The 16,060-nt window shown below is 39.8% G+C and overlaps 1 protein-coding gene across 1 annotated transcript in view; it reads left to right on the forward strand.

Annotated features, from left to right (window-relative positions):
• Window positions 1-16,060, forward strand: part of LOC115462700 — a 68,405-nt gene that overhangs the window by 31,047 nt on the left and 21,298 nt on the right. The window contains exon 2 of the mRNA XM_030192704.1: window positions 2,615-2,989. Within this exon, the coding sequence (XP_030048564.1) occupies window positions 2,615-2,989 (375 nt within the window). The remainder of the gene's footprint in view (window positions 1-2,614; window positions 2,990-16,060) is intronic.

Raw genomic sequence — 16,060 nt, forward strand, 5'->3', positions numbered from 1 at the left:
ATCACTCTTCTGTCTACTGTTTCGGTGGTAGTCCTATTCTGTAAGACTTCCCTGTAGGGTCTGACCACGGTGTTCCTGCACACAGTTCATTCTCTGCCTCCTTCCAACTGGGATAAAAGGGGGAGGGCAATTTCTCCAAATGGGTTACTTTTGCACCTACCATGACAGACATCAACCTCACTCCTAAGACAGGGTATGTGGAGTATGATCTCAGTCTCTCAAATTTACTGCTAGTGCTCACTGTAGTGCTACATTGTGCCAAAGAGAGCTTCTTTTTTGAATTCATAATAGGCAACTTATACAGATGTGCTTGTAAGTTCCTTTTGATGAAGCCTATGGTAGTAGTGTGGTTGCTATTATATTTCATTTAAATATTTGATATTGTCATCTTTTGCTCATTCCTGACCTGAAGAAGAAGGTTCTGCTTTCAAAGTACCTCATGAGAGACTCCTGAGAAAATTAAAAAGCCATGGGATAGGAGGTAATGTCCTTCTGTGGATTAGGAATTGGTTATTGGACAGAAAACAGAGGGTAGGGTTAAATGGCCATTTTTCTCAAAGGAAGAGGATGAATAGTGGAGTGCCGCAGGGATCTGTATTGGGACCAGTGCTATTTAACATATTTATAAATGATCTGGAAAATGGAACGACAAGTGAGGTGATTAAATTTGCAGATGACAAAAAACTATTCAAAATTGTCAAAACACATGCGGATTGTGAAAAATTGCTGGAAGACCTTAGGAAACTGGGAGACTGGACATCCAAATGGCAGATGAAATTTAATGTGGACAAATGTAAAGTGATGCACATTGGGAAGAATAGTCCAAATCATAGTTACCTGATGCTAGGGTTCACTTTGGAAGCCAACACTCAAGAAAAAGATCTAGGTATCATCTTAGAGAATACACTGAAATCTTCTGCTCAGTGTGCAGTGGCAGCCAAAAAAAGCAAACAGTATGCTAGGAATTATTAGGATAGGGATGCAAAATAAGATCAAGAATATTATAAAGCCTCTATATTGCTCCATGGTGTGACCTCACCATGAGTATTGCGTTCAATTCTCAAAAAAGATATCGCGGAATTAGAAAAGGTTCCAAGATGATTGTCCAAAATGATAAAAGGGAAGGAACTCCTCCCATATGAGGAAAGGCTAAAGACGTTAGAGCTATTCATCATGGAAAGAGATGGCTGAGGAGGGATATGATTGAGGTCTATAAAATCCTGACGTGTAGAATGGGTAGACGTGAAACGATTTTTCACTCTTTCAAAAAGTGCAAAGACCAGGGGTCATTCAATGAAAGTACATGGAAATGTTTTTTAAAGAAATTGAAGGTAATATTTTTCACTCAACGAATAGTTAAGCTCTGGAACTCACTGTCAGAGAATGTGGTAAAAGCGGTTAACATATATGGGTTTTTAGAAAGTTTGGATAAGTTCCTGGAGGAAAAGTCCATAGTCTGTTATTGAGATGGACATGGGGAAGCCACTGCTTGCCCCGGGATTGGTAGCATGGAATGTTGCTACTAATTGGGTTTCTGCCAAGTAATTTTGACCTGGATTGGTCACTGTTGGAAGCAGGATACTGGGCTAGATGGACCATTGGTCTGACCCAGTATGGCTATTCTTATCTTCTTATCAAAAGCTTGTCAATAAATATATTAAGTTAGTCCAATAAAAAATGTATCACCTTATTTTACTTTTTACTGTTTTATTTCTATTTATATCCTTCTATCTATTGAATGAAGCTGTTAGGCTGGTTTATTCTGTTGGGAAATACGAGAGTGCTACTCCTCATTTAATTAGAGCTCATTGGCAAGCTGTCCATGCTAGGATTATGTTTAAGCTTTGTACACTATTATTTAAAATATTTCATGGCCTTGCACCATATTATATGTATTCTCATATCATCCATCCCACTGTGAAAATGTTGACGAAATTAAGAGCTCCCCTTATATTGCATTTTCCTTCCTCTAAAGGTATTCAGTAGCTGATTTTTAATCATCTTTTACTTGTCAGTTAGTGTTTGGAATTGTTTACTGAGGGAGCTTGGATATCTTTCAGTCTATTTGACTTTTAGGAAATAGTTGAAGACTTGGCTCTTTTGAAAGTATTTGAGTTAATATACCAGATTTTATTGTTTTTATTGAATGTTAATGTTTGTTTGTTTGTTTGTTTGTTTATTTATTTATTTGTTGCATTTGTACCCCACATTTTCCCACCTATTTGCAGGCTCAATGTGGCTTACATTGTACCGTAATGGCGATCGCCAATTCCGGATCAAGAAATACAGAGTGGTTTTGTAGTAAAGTTCGTACATGACAAAGTAAATTAAGCAGTCAAGTGTTAAAGATTCTTTTCCGGAATAAGAAATCAAGTGGTATCGCATTAAAGTTCAGTAGTTGACAGAGTAGGTGAAGTAGTCAAGTATTGAAAGTTCATTTTTGTCTATTTCTAGTATCTGTTTCGGTTTATTTTTTGTCTATTTCTAGTATCGGTTTATAATTCTCTGGACTATTCCCACTTCTCTTTGCTTTATAATCCGCGTTGAGCTGATCAGATATTGGTGTAATATGAGTACCTCATGTCATTTTTATTCCACTTTATTTCCTTTTTAGGTTGCTTGATTGAAGTAAAGAATATTATTTGTGATACCACTGAATATCAAACGAGTATAGAGAATGCCACCAGTGACGCTGTGCCTGGAAAAGTTACCAAAGACATCATCCCAACACCAGCTATGATTGTATCAGAGACATACATACACAATTCTAGTAACACAGATGCTACATTTGATGCTCCTACTAGTGATGACAATGACTCTGAAAATAATGATTCTTCTGTCACAAGTGCAATACCTCTACACACCACCTTACCTGGAGGAGCAGATGATCAGAGCAATAGTTCTACACAAATGAATGATACAACTTTAGACGCACATTCACCAACTCCTAGCATTTCTTCTGATGGCCAGACATCATTCACAACAGCAGGTAACAAGCTCTGATTCATAAAATGTTTACAGCAAAGTGGATGAATTTTAGAATCTGGAATTTCTAGTGGTAATCTTTGCCCAAGGTTTCTTTTCCTTTCCAGCATGTCATAAGGGGTATAACAAGAGACGCTCCTGCCCATGGAAAGGTTCCATATGTATTCCTTTGTGTGTTTCTATAGGGGCCCTTTTACTAAGCTGCATAAGCGTCTAGTTACCACCCGGCTACCATGTGGCTTTTGCGGTAATTTCATTTTTGGTGCACGTAGGTCATTACCGCCCAGTTACTGTGGCAGACTTTACCACTAGGTCAATGGCTGGAGGTAGGGTCAGACCCCAAAAGGGACACGCGGCAATTTTCATTTTGCCGCACATCCATTTTCAGCAAATATTTTTAAAAGGCAGGTTTTTTTACAGGTGTGCTGAAAAATGATTCTAAGCGTTTCCAAAACACACGTATTTTATTTATTTATTTATTGCATTTGTATCCCACATTTCCCCACCTCTTTGCAGGCTCAATGTGGCTTACAATAATCATGAATAGTGGAAATACATTAGAAAATAGACATTTAGTGTTACAGAAGGATCTTGGGTAACATGATAGTGATAAGACATGATAGTGGTATAACAAGCATATATTGTAAGACAGCTCTGAATATATGTGGAGGAGTTGTGTATATTCATATTTGTTGGTCTTTGTGGTATGCCCTGTTAAACAGATGGGTCTTCAGTGGTTTGCAGAAGTTCATTAATTCGTAAATCGTTTTTAAGTTGCGCGGCAATGCATTCCATAACTGTGTGTTCATGTAGGTAAAGTTTGACGCGTGCATTAGTTTGTATTTCAGACCTTTGCAGTTAGGGAAGTGCAGATTAAGGAATGTGCGGGATGATCTTTTGGCATTCCTGGGTGGTAAGTCAATCAGGTCTGACATGTAGGCTGGTGCATCTCCGTGAATGATTTTGTGAACTAGGGAGCATATTTTGAACGTGATGCGTTCTTTAAGTGGGAGCCAGTGTAGTTTTTCTCGTAGGGGTTTAGCACTTTCATATTTTGTTTTGCCAAATATGAGTCTGGCTGCAGTGTTCTGGGCTGTCTGAAGTTTCTTGATTATTTGCTCTTTACAGCCGGCATAGAGTGCATTGCAGTAGTCTAGATGACTAAGCACCATTGATTGTACCAGGTTACGGAAAACATTCCTTGGGAAGAAAGGTCTTACTCTTTTTAATTTCCACTTGGAGTGGAACATCTTGGTTGTGTTTTTCGCATGGTTCTCAAGTGTTAGGTGTCGATCGATGGTAACTCCAAAGATTTTTTAGGGTGTCTGAAACTGGAAGGTTCAGATTTGGTGTATTGATGGCGGTGAATTTGTTCTTGTTATGTTGAGAGGTGAGTATTAGGCATTGGGTTTTTTCTGCATTGAGTTTCAACCGAAATGCATCCGCCCATGTATGCATGATATGGAGACTTTGATTGATTTCATTAGAAATTTCCTGTAGATCTTGTTTGAATGGGATGTAGATCGTTACGTCGTCTGCGTATATGTATGGGTTGAGGTTTTGGTTTGATAATGATTTGGCCAAGGGTATCATCATTAAGTTGAATAGTGTCGGCGAGAGGGGGGATCCCTGTGGGACTCCACATTCAGGTATCCATGTGGCTGAAGTGATCGAATTAGATGTCACTTGGTATGATCGTGTGGTTAGGAATCCCTTGAACCAATTGAGAACGTTTCCTCCGATTCTGAAGTACTCAAGGATAATGTAATAGTATTCCATGATCAACCATGTCGAAAGCGCTTGACATGTCAAATTGTAGAAGTAATATGTTCTTTCCAGCTGCAATCATTTGTTTGAATTTGGTCATGAGAGTAACTAGTACTGTTTCAGTACTGTGGTTAGACCGAAATCCTGACTGGGAGTCGTGGAGTGTTGAGAATTTATTTAAATAGTTTGTAAGTTGTTTGGTCACCAACCCTTCCATTAGTTTGGTTATTAAAGGAATGGATAATACTGGCCTGTAGTTGGTTAGTTCACTGGCACTTTTCTTTGTGTCTTTGGGTATGGGGGTGAGTAGAATGTTTCTTTCTCCTTCGGGAAGAGTCCATTTTGTAACATATAATTCAGGTGTTTTGTTATGTCTGTTATAAATTGTTGAGGAGCAGATGTCATAAGGTTGTTTGGACATATGTCCAGTTTGCAATGAGATTTGGCAAATCTTTTGAGCGTTTGGGAAATGATATCCTCTGATATTGTCTCAAAGTTGGTCCAGGTTCTGTCTGCTGGGTAAATGCCAGGGTCTGGGTCTAGACAATCAAGGAGTTCAGCATAGTCGATGGTACTGACAGGTATCTTAAGTCACAGTTGTACGATTTTCTCGTTGAAGTATTTCGTAAGGTTGTCTGCTCCTGGTGCGTCTTTGCTATTGGTTGTGACTGGTGTAGTATCTAGTAGTTTATTCACGAGTTGGAAGAGTTTATGTGTGTCCTTGTAGTTTGGTCCAATTACAGTTTTGTAATATAATCTTTTAGTTTGTCTTATGGTATATTTATATTTTCTTTGGAGTTGTTTCCAGGCGTTAAATGTGGGGTCGTCTTTCTTTTTATTCCATGCACGTTCTAACCTTCTAACTTGTGTTTTAAGTTTTTTCAGCTCTTCATTGAACCATGGTATTGAATTCTTTCTGTGTGAGGTTCTGGTTTGGGTTGGAGTAATATTGTCTAATATGGATCTGCATCTGTCGTCCCATTCTAAGAGGAATTGGATTGTATCTGTTTTTATTGTCCATTCGTTGCAGTAGATCTGTTGCCAGAATATTACCAGGTCTATTTTTCCTCTCGTGGTATAGGTTTTTCGTTCTTGTTTATTCGGTGAATTTTTCATTCGCCATTGGAGGGAGATGTTTGCTTTAAAGTGGTCGGACCACGGTGCGGGTGTCCATTTTGTGTCTGTTAGTATAAGGTTTGAGTTGGGATCAAATTTGTGTGTGACAATGTCTAGTATGTGTCCTTTGATGTGAGTTGGCTGCTTGTTTGTTCTGTGGAGATCCCATAGTTGTAGGAACTCTTCGCATTCTTGGGTGTTTGTTGAGTTGAGATCTTCAAGATGCAGGTTGATATCTCCTATTATGATAAGACTTGAGGCAGAGACACAAGTGTTCGAGATAAAGTCCATGAAGTGGGTTTGGGAGTCCTGCCAGTTGCCTGGTGGTCTGTAGAGCAGGACTGCGTTAAGGTGTTCCTGCAAATTAGGGTGATTAATTCTTACCGAGGTGATTTATACACTACCGCAGGCCATTTTTCAGCGCGCCTTTAGTAAAAGGGTCCCATAGCTTGCTACCTATCTTTCCAAAATGCCTGCTTAAAATTGGTAAGAAAAGTTATTTGGAAAGGATGCATGCTTTTTAATGGGCATTCTTTTCAATTTAAGTCTTAAACAGTCTACTTATAAAGTTAAAAAAAAAATAGAGAGACCAATTAAAGATGAGTCTTGGTAAATTAAAGAGCCTCTTTACCGAACTGCAATAAAGCAAATAACATGCACAACTGTCAAATAATGTATGTTATTAAGCAAATAATGTAGAATGGAAGTCATTTTACCCTGTTTCCCCGAAAGTAAGACATCCCCCGAAAATAAGACCTAGTAGAGGTTTTCCTGAATTGGTGGATATAAGGCCTCCCCCGAAAGTAAGACCTAGCAAATTTTAGTTTGAAAGCAGGGCCGCCGAGAGCCGGACAAGGCTGCCCCCGGGCCACCCCCCACCCGAGGTCGCCGGGCCCCCCCTCCACCCACCCTCCGTCACTCCCGGAACTAACCTTAAATGCCTTCTTTCACCTTCGCAGCAAGCAGCAGCAGGGCAGACCTCTCCTTCCTTCCGTGCCCCGCCCTCGCGGACGTTACGTCAGGCGAGGGCAGGACACGGAAGGAAGGAGTGGCCTGCCCTGCTGCTGCTTGCTGCGAAGGTGAAAGGAGGCATTTAAGGTTAGTTCCGGGAGCGACGGAGGGCGGGCAGGCCAACCCTGATGTTTCCCCGAAAAATAAGACAGCCTCTGAAAATAAGACCTAGCGCATTTTGGGGGCAAAAATTAATATAAGACAGTGTCTTATTTTCGGGGAAACACGGTAGAAGGATTAGGTAGCATTTTAACATGTATAAGTAGCAATTTTGGAAAAGCCAGTGCTTGCACAGGTGTATCCACAGCACACAGAGATTTTTGAGTAAGGTGTGGGTGGTCTATTAAAATATATGTGTATTTCCTATTTTATAACTGGAGTAAACATATCCATATATATTTTTAAAAATTCCCCATTGACATTTACACTTCCTCTGAATGTGTGAGCAAACTATTCATTTGGTCTTGGAGTTTTGAGGTGTGAGTATAGGACAATTGTCTTTTAAAAAAAAAAACTTCAAACAGCTAAAAATTTGAGGTTTACAACTTTGCTTCTTAATTGGCTCTTCTTGTAAGAGTGGTGCATGATATTAAAAAAATATTATGTACCTAAATTTGAAACTCCTTTTTACATAGGCCATCAATGTGGGGAAATTGGGCATACAGGTAAGAAATTCACGTCACACGTATTTTACGAAAAGCTCTGCTGAATGCGAAGCCTTTTATAGAATTTATATACTGTAATATACATGCTTTCTACCCAATCTGGTATCCTAATCCTCATAGGAATATCCAAGAAGAACATAAAAAGCCCCATTTTCCATAGGTCATTGAGCACCCTTTTACAAAGGTGCACGCACTAAACACTAGAGACACCCTCTGCTCAGTGTGCTGCAATGGCTAAGAAAGCAAATAGAATGTTAGGTATTATTAGGAAAGGAATGGAAAACAAAAATGAGGACGTTATAATGCCTTTGTATCGGTCCATGGTGCGACCACACCTTGAATATTGTGCTCAATTCTGGTCGCCACATCTCAAAAAAGATATAGTGGAATTAGAAAAGGTACAGAGAAGGGCGACGAAAATGATAAAGGGGATGGGACAACTTCCTTACAAGGAAAGGCTGAAGTGGCTAGGGCTTTTCAGCTTGGAGAAAAGACGGTTGAGGGGAGATATGATAGAGGTCTATAAAATAATGAGTGGAGTGGAACGGGCAGACGTGAATCATTTGTTTACTCTTTCCAAAAATACTAGGTGTAGGGGGCATGCGATGAAGCTACAAAGTAGTAAATTTAAAACAAATCAGAGAAACGTTTTCTTCACTCAATGTGTAATTAAACTCTGGAATTTGTTGCTAAAGAATATGGTAAAGGAGGTTAGCTTAGTGAGGTTTAAAAAAGGTTTGGACGGCTTCCTAAAGGAAAAGTCCATAGACCATTATTAAAATGGGCAAAATCCACTGCTTATTTCTGGGATAAGCAGCATAAAATGTATTGAACTTTTTTGGAATCTTGCCAGGTATTTGTGACCTGGATTGGCCACTGATGGAAATAGGATGCTGTCCCAGTGTGGCAATACTTATAAGTGCATATTTCTAGGATAATTAGCATAAAATGTAATGATCTACTACTACTACTACTACTATTTAGCATTTCTATAGCGCTACAAGGCATACGCAGCGCTGTACAAACATAGAAGAAAGACAGTCCCTGCTCAAAGAGCTTACAATCTGCAGTGTGAACTGTCCCAATTCTGATTTTCAAAAATCCAGATTTAGATGGTTTTAGCAGATGGATATTTTTTTAGAGATGTCCATCTGCTTTGAAAATGAGCACCGTGATATCAGATTCCTTCCATACATTGATCCCCCAAGAGGAAATTTTAAAAGTGATCACTTAGTTTTTGGATCAATGGAGTGAACATTCAGAAGTCCCTACCAGTTTCATAGTGGATTTAGCGACAATTGCTTTCATAGAACATTTTTTTCACTATTGCAGCGGATTTTTCAATAGATTTCTGAAATGGCAGCGGGTACCCTTACAGTGTAGTAGAGGAGTAGCCTAGTGGTTGGTGCGGTGGATTTTGATCCTGGGGAGGTGGATTTGTGTCCTGCTGTGGCTCCTTGTTTTGTTTTTTAATTTATGAAATTTAACAAATTCAATCCAAGTAATTCCACTTGTACAGAAAAGTGTTACTAAGAGATCATAACCTTTTATAAAGAAAACATTCTAAAGGACAATAGCTAACACTCAAGTCCACAATATTAAGATCTAAGAATTAATAAGAGGAAAACATAAGAAAATAAAGGCAATTATATACCTGAGGTACATGAGCTGGATATCAACCATATAAAGAGCTCTACTCAATCTCCTCAGACTCTCTTAGTTGCCAAAAAAGCTGATAAGTGAGAAGATTCAAAGAAAACATATTTTACTGCATTATATCTAATAATACATTTACATGGATATCTTTGGAAAAAGGTTCCACCTATTTGCAGAACCCCAGGTTTCAGCAAAAGAAACTGCTTATGTCTCTACGTTGAGTATCTCTTGATACATCAGGAAATAATTGAATCTTAAAGCCTAGAAACAATTTCTCTCTATTTTTATAAAACATTCTCAATAACCATTGTTTATCAGGAATAATGCCACTGAAGCAACCAATGTCACTGCGGTGGCTACTTCTGAGTCTGAAATGTCCAATATAGCTGAAACATCCAAAGATTCTTGCTGGTGCACCACTGCTTTCCTCAGCAGATAATGGACTTGTGTAAAAGGAGGAAATTTATCATCCGTTAATCCCAAAACTTTCTTCATGTAACGCTTCACCATTCCCAAGTGCCTAACTTGTAGGTACCCTTGGAAAGTTTAAAAAGCGAAGATTATTACTCCTTGCAAAATTTTCAAAAGTCTCACATTTACTTCTCAAATTAGTCAAATCTTTAACCAAAGAAGTCTGTAAATTTCGAATACTAGAAAAATCTTTTATCAATTTGATTTACTCGGGAGAACAACTCCTTCGCTTCTGTTTCAGTTTTTTCTACTCTCAGTTCTACTTGAGAAAGTTTCTGTGTGAGAACACTAGTTTGTGAAAACAAAGTCTTACCTAAATCCAAAATTAAGGTCCATAAGAAATCTAATGTTACCTCAGTATGCTTCTTTTGCAAGAATTCAGGAAAGGATACTACCGTAGATTCAGAAGTGTCACTTTTCATTTCGAGTTTAGGAGTTCTTCGCTCCCCCGTTTTGCTCACAGCAAAGTTATTTTCCCAAGGGTGAGCACCCAATCCATCTCCTCCAGTCTCCCCCCGATGTAAATGAACCTCTCTCATAATAGCACCCAGCACATTTCCCACAGAAGGCACCATTGACTCAGAAAGGGGAGAACTTGATCTTTGTGGCTGTGGGGGAGGAACTCTCCTGTCGGAGCCCAACAATGTGTCAAGCCCAGGAGACACCCAGGAGGAGTAGCCTAGTGGTTAGTGCAGTGGACTTTGATCCTGGGGAACTGAGTTCGATTCCCACTGCAGCTCCTTGTGACTCTGGGCAAGTCACTTAACCCTCCATTGCCCCTGGTACAAAATAAGTACCTGAATATATATAAACCGCTTTGAATGTAGTTGCAAAAAAAACCTCAGAAAGGTGGTATATAAGTCCCATTTCCCTTCCCCTTCCTCTTTGTGAGCCAGCAATTCCAATGTGTCCACTCCCATCCTCTGCTCCAGCCCTTCTCAAATGACAATCCATCGGGCCTACAGTAGGGAATTTGGGTGGCTGAGAGGCTCGAGCAGCCGCCTTTCCCCGATGTTTAGGCATTTCCAAAGAGCAAGGAGAAAGGAAAGCAGCACCTCAGGCATGTGTGGCCATCTTGGATCCGAAGCATGCCCTGCTGTGGCTCCTTGTGACTCTGGGCAGGTCACTTGGCCCTCTATTGCTCCAGGTGCAAGGCAGGTGCCTGTGTGTACTATATAGACCCCTTTGAATGTAGTTGCAACAACCACAGAAAGGCAGTACATCAGGTCCCATTTCCCTGTCCCTATTTGAGATTCTACATGGACTGTTGCAATTATTTAAGATTCTGTTTCTACTATTTGAGATTCTACATGGAATGTTGCTAGTGGAGGAGTAGCCTAGTGGTTAGTGCAATGGACTTTGATCCTGGGGAACTGGGTTCAACTAATCAACTCCCACTGCAGCTCCTTATGACTCCGGGCAAGTCACTTAACCTTCCATATATACCTGTACATACTATGCAAACTGCTTTGGATGTATTTGCAAAAACCACAGAAAGGCAGTAAATGAAGTCCCATTCCCTTTCTCTCTGTAGCCAATTTGTAAGTTGCTTCTTTTTAAAATATGTGGATAAGTAAGAATCCCTTTGATCAACTTTTACAACTGTGGGTTCGATTTATCATCGACATTTTAGTGCTTTGGAAAGGTTCAATTGAAATTTTACAACGGTTAGTTACATGATTGAATTCTTAACAAAACAACACAGTATCTTATAGCCCGCTATCTACCATTCGGTTCTATGTGGATTACAAAAGATAAATCTGGAAATTACTAGAGATTAACAATGTAACAATGTTACAAAAAATAAAATTCCCTTTAAAATTTACAATACAGTCAATGACAAAGTAATAAACTACTACTACTACTATTTAGCATTTCTATAGCGCTACAAGGCGTACGCAACGCTGCACAAACATAGAAGAAAGACAGTCCCTACTCAAAGAGCTATGTAATAAAAGTGAGCCAAGTATAGGACAATCAAGCCATTGTGACATCACTGATGAGGTTGGCTCTTATTGGTGGACTGAGGCATTATGACATCACAATATTAGCTCTGGTTACAAGAGACTACTACTACTACTTATCACTTCTATAGCGCTACAAGGCATACGCAGTGCTGCACAAACATAGAAAAAAGACAGTCCCTGCTCAAAGAGCTTACAATGTAATAGACAAAAATTAATTAAGCAAAAAAAGTAAACGACCGATAATAGTTAATCTGCACAATTTAACACAAATTTCATAAGCAAGCATGTCTTAATCATGCAACTAAAATACCTGTAGTCCAAAGCAGAAAGAATACAATTAAAAATAATTTTATGTAGTCTTGCTACTTGGAAAACTAAAGGTTCTCCAATATTTTGAGCCTCTTTCTACCCTTTAAAAAGAGATAACTGAATAAATTGCAAGCTCTTCTGTCTTTCACTGAAGTTGAAATGACAAAATGATTAGTCAAATATAAGGGAGCTAGACCAAACACAACATTATAAGTCCCTGATGCTAGGGTCCACCTTGGGTGTCAGCCCTCAAGAAAAAGATCTGGGTGTCGTTGTAGATAATACACTGAAATCTTCTGCTCAGTGTGCAGTGGAGGCCAAAAAAGCAAATAGGATGCGAGAAATTATTAGGAAAAGGATGGTGAATAAGACCGAAAATACTATAAAGCCTTTGAATCACTCCATGGTGCGTCCGCACCTTGAGTAATGCGTTCAGTTCTGGTCGCCATATCTCAAAACAGATATAGCGGAATTAGAAAAGGTTCAAAGAAGAGCAACCAAAATGATAATGGAGATGGAACTCCTCTCATATGAGGAAAGGCTAAATAGGTTAGGGTTCTTCAGCTTGAGACGGATGAGGGGAGATACGATTGAGGTCTACAAAATCCTGAGTGGTGTAGAACGATTTTTTACTCATTCCAAAAGTAGAAAGACTAGGGGACGCTCAAGCAAGTTACATGGAAATACTTTCAAAACAAATAAGAGGAAGCTCTGGAACTCTTTGCCAGTGGTTGTGGTAACAGCGGTTAGCATATCTGGGTTTAAAAAAGATTTGGACAAATTCCTGGAGGAAAAATCCATAGTCTGCTATCGAGGCATGCATGGGAAGCAACTGCTTGCCCTCAGATTTGTAGTACTGAGTGTTGCCATGATTTGGGTTTCTGCTTGGTACTTGTCACCTGGCTTTTGGCCACTGTTTGGAAAACAGGATACTGGGCTAGATGGACCATTGGTCTGACCCAGTATGGCTACTCTTATGTTCTTATGTTGTTATGCCCATTTATTCCTATGGGCATTTAGCATGCACTGAAAATGCTAGTGTGCCTTTGTGAAAGACCCCCTGAGTTAAAAACCAACATATCCAGGCCCATCGAATGTGGAGCCTTTTGTAAAATATATGTATGAACACTAGCACATGCATATATATTTGCTGAGTCATCAAGCAGGAAATGCATTTTTTTTACAGACCAGCACATGCACAAAAACAGCAGATATAATAAGAATTGACAAATGCAAATGTAAGTGGTGATATTGCAACATATGCGTGTCTTTGCCGGCACTTACACATGCATGTACTGGTATTCTACAAACATCGACACAAAAGAAGCTGAGTGAAATGAGTCTTTTTAATGCATTTTTCAGATGTTGTTCGACACCACTGAGGTCAGCCAGTTGCCCCCTGAATCACTGGTGGAGACCACAAATCCAAACAAGCAGGTAGCTGGCAGGTAGCATAAACAGACAATGAAAGAGCAAAAGTCAAATCATATGTATCATTTATAAAATGATTCGATATTGCCAGCTACTTAATAATGCTGGTCACATGGGGGGTAACTTTATAAGCCTGTTGTGCAGCCAACAAATATGGACGCGTAAGCTGTTCTCTTTCCGCCTAATACCTGCAGAGCATTGTCCAGCAAATTAATTTTTGAAATGTAATCTCTTATTTTGACTGATCATATTGTTATAACAATGTCTCCATCAAAACTGGCTAAATCTGAGCCTCCAAATCTGTTACCGGCTGGAACCAAGTGCATGAATCATGACCCACCTTCAGTGGCAAAGATGGCAACTGGCAAGAACACACAGCCATCAGCAGACATTATGTTAGAAGAATTATTTGCATTTAGAGACCTCTAAACATTTTGAAACCACCATGGAACTAAAAGCTGATCTCACTTCCCTTACCATCTCAGTATCGGCGTTTCGAACTCACTTAGAAATGCTGGAATCAAAGGTTGATCAGGCTGCTGTAAATGTAGCTCAGTATCAAGACCACACCTCAATAAATTAGAAAAAGAGCTCAAAAGACATCTCTAATAGAAGCTGATGCAATAACTTCCGTATTTTAGGTCTCCAAGACGGAGCGGAGAGTTCCAACATGATTGGACTCTTAAGCACGTGACTTCTACTATGTTACTATGTTCCTGAGATTCTCAAAATGGATGTCTCCCTGCCGTTAGAGTTTGAGTGGGCCCATCAAATTGGGTCTTTCACATCCTAGACTGGTTGTGGCAAAGTTGCTGAGATTTCCACAGGCATTAAAGATTCTTACAACAGCTTGTGCGACAACTAATCTACAATTTAATGGGGGGGGAAATCCTCATTGTGCCGGACCTGGCTATAACAACTGCCAGAAAAAAAAAGGAAATTATTCCTCGATACGAGAGCTCGATTAAAATCCCTTGGAGCCTGATTCAGCCTGCAGTATCCTTCTCGAATGATGGTGACCCTTAACAACTCCACTCACTCATTCGACCTTCCAAAGCAACTTCAATTTTATCTGGCTCAAATTCAGTCTCTTGGAATGGAGAGTTAATTATCATATTGACTCAATACCCGCTATTCAAATATTATAATTGACTATACCAATTATACCAATCTGATAATCACACAGATCTTTATAGGTTTTGTGGTCTTAATCTCATTACTCTTTCTACTCTAACTTGTTGTTTATAACGTTTTCCGTATCATTGCTGGATATCTCATATCGTCTTTGATTGTGTTTTCTATTGGGAGGACAGTGGGACAGTGTCTCTTGTCACTAACACTAGGCTCATCTTCCTGAGGGGCTCTTTTGCAAAGGTGTGAAGGGCCTTTGCATGCCCAGCATGCGCCAAATTGGCATTACCGCCCTATTACCACGTGCCCCGGGCGGTAATTCCAAATTTGGCACATGCCAAAAACACACGGTAGATAATATTTTAGCCGGCGGTAAACGGCACTTGGCGCACGCTACATGCTTACTGCCCAGGTAGCGTGTGAGACCTTACCGCTAAGTCAATGGGTGGCGGTAAGGTCTCAGGCTGAAAATGGGCGCATGCCAGTTGTCATTTTGCTGCATGTCCATTTTCCAGCCCATTAAGAACATCCCTTTTTTCAAGGAGCGGTACAATAAGGGGTCGAGTGTGCGCCAAAACCATGCAGCCACACTGCCACAGGCCAGTTTTTGGCGCGCCTTTGTAAAAGGGCCTTTAGCAAATTGCTCCTTATACCGTTTGTTTTCATGCTCTCTCTGGAGTTAGTCTTTTATTTCCCTTCCTTATGCACAATTATGACTTGAGGAAATCAGTGTATTTCTCACTTTTTCAATCTTACTACAATGACTCCATCTAAATGCAGTTTACCCATTACATTTGTCTTTTGAAATGAAAACAGATCAAGGCATCTTAAAAGGTTGAATACCTCAATAATTTGTTTTGCAAGAGACTCCTATATCTAACTTAGCACAACATCTTGATAAATGTAACTGGATTGGATCCTGCACAGATGCAGCATCAGTAGAAAACATGGAGTATCTATCCTCTTTCATAAAACCTTGAATATACAAATTTTAGATCAGCGTTTTGACCCAGGTGGACACTGGCTTATTATTAAAGTAACAATATATGTCTCAATCATTTTTATTAAAGTTCACACAATCAGCTGTTACATTTCACATTGCATAATTGTTTCCACAATTACTGTTGACATACCATCATATTTGTATTTTATCTTTTTATTCCCCCCCCCCCCCTAGACTACTCCCCTACCCCTTCCCATTCCTTATCCCCCTTCCTCCCCCAAACCCTCCCCTCTCTCCTCTTCAATGTCCAATAACAAGCAGAGGCAGCGTGAGCAGCAGCATCTAGGATTATAGGTTCAGTGTCTGGCTCCGGGCTGTTGGGGTCAAAGTGTCCCAAAAGGGTGCCCATCTGTATTCAAATTGTTTCCTCAGCTGAGGCTAGTTCCGCACTTCCAAATGTTCTGTACGTAAAAGCATGAGCATTTGAGTTCGCCAGTATTGCAGTGATGGTGGTTTATTCCCCAGCCACTCCTGTAAAATTGCTTTTTTTTTGCTACCACTGTAGCTCTTTTTACAAAGTCTGTAAGTCCTTTCGGCATGGGCTTGCT

Source organism: Microcaecilia unicolor, chromosome 2 (assembly GCF_901765095.1).
Source record: "Microcaecilia unicolor chromosome 2, aMicUni1.1, whole genome shotgun sequence".
Lineage (NCBI taxonomy): Eukaryota > Metazoa > Chordata > Amphibia > Gymnophiona > Siphonopidae > Microcaecilia > Microcaecilia unicolor.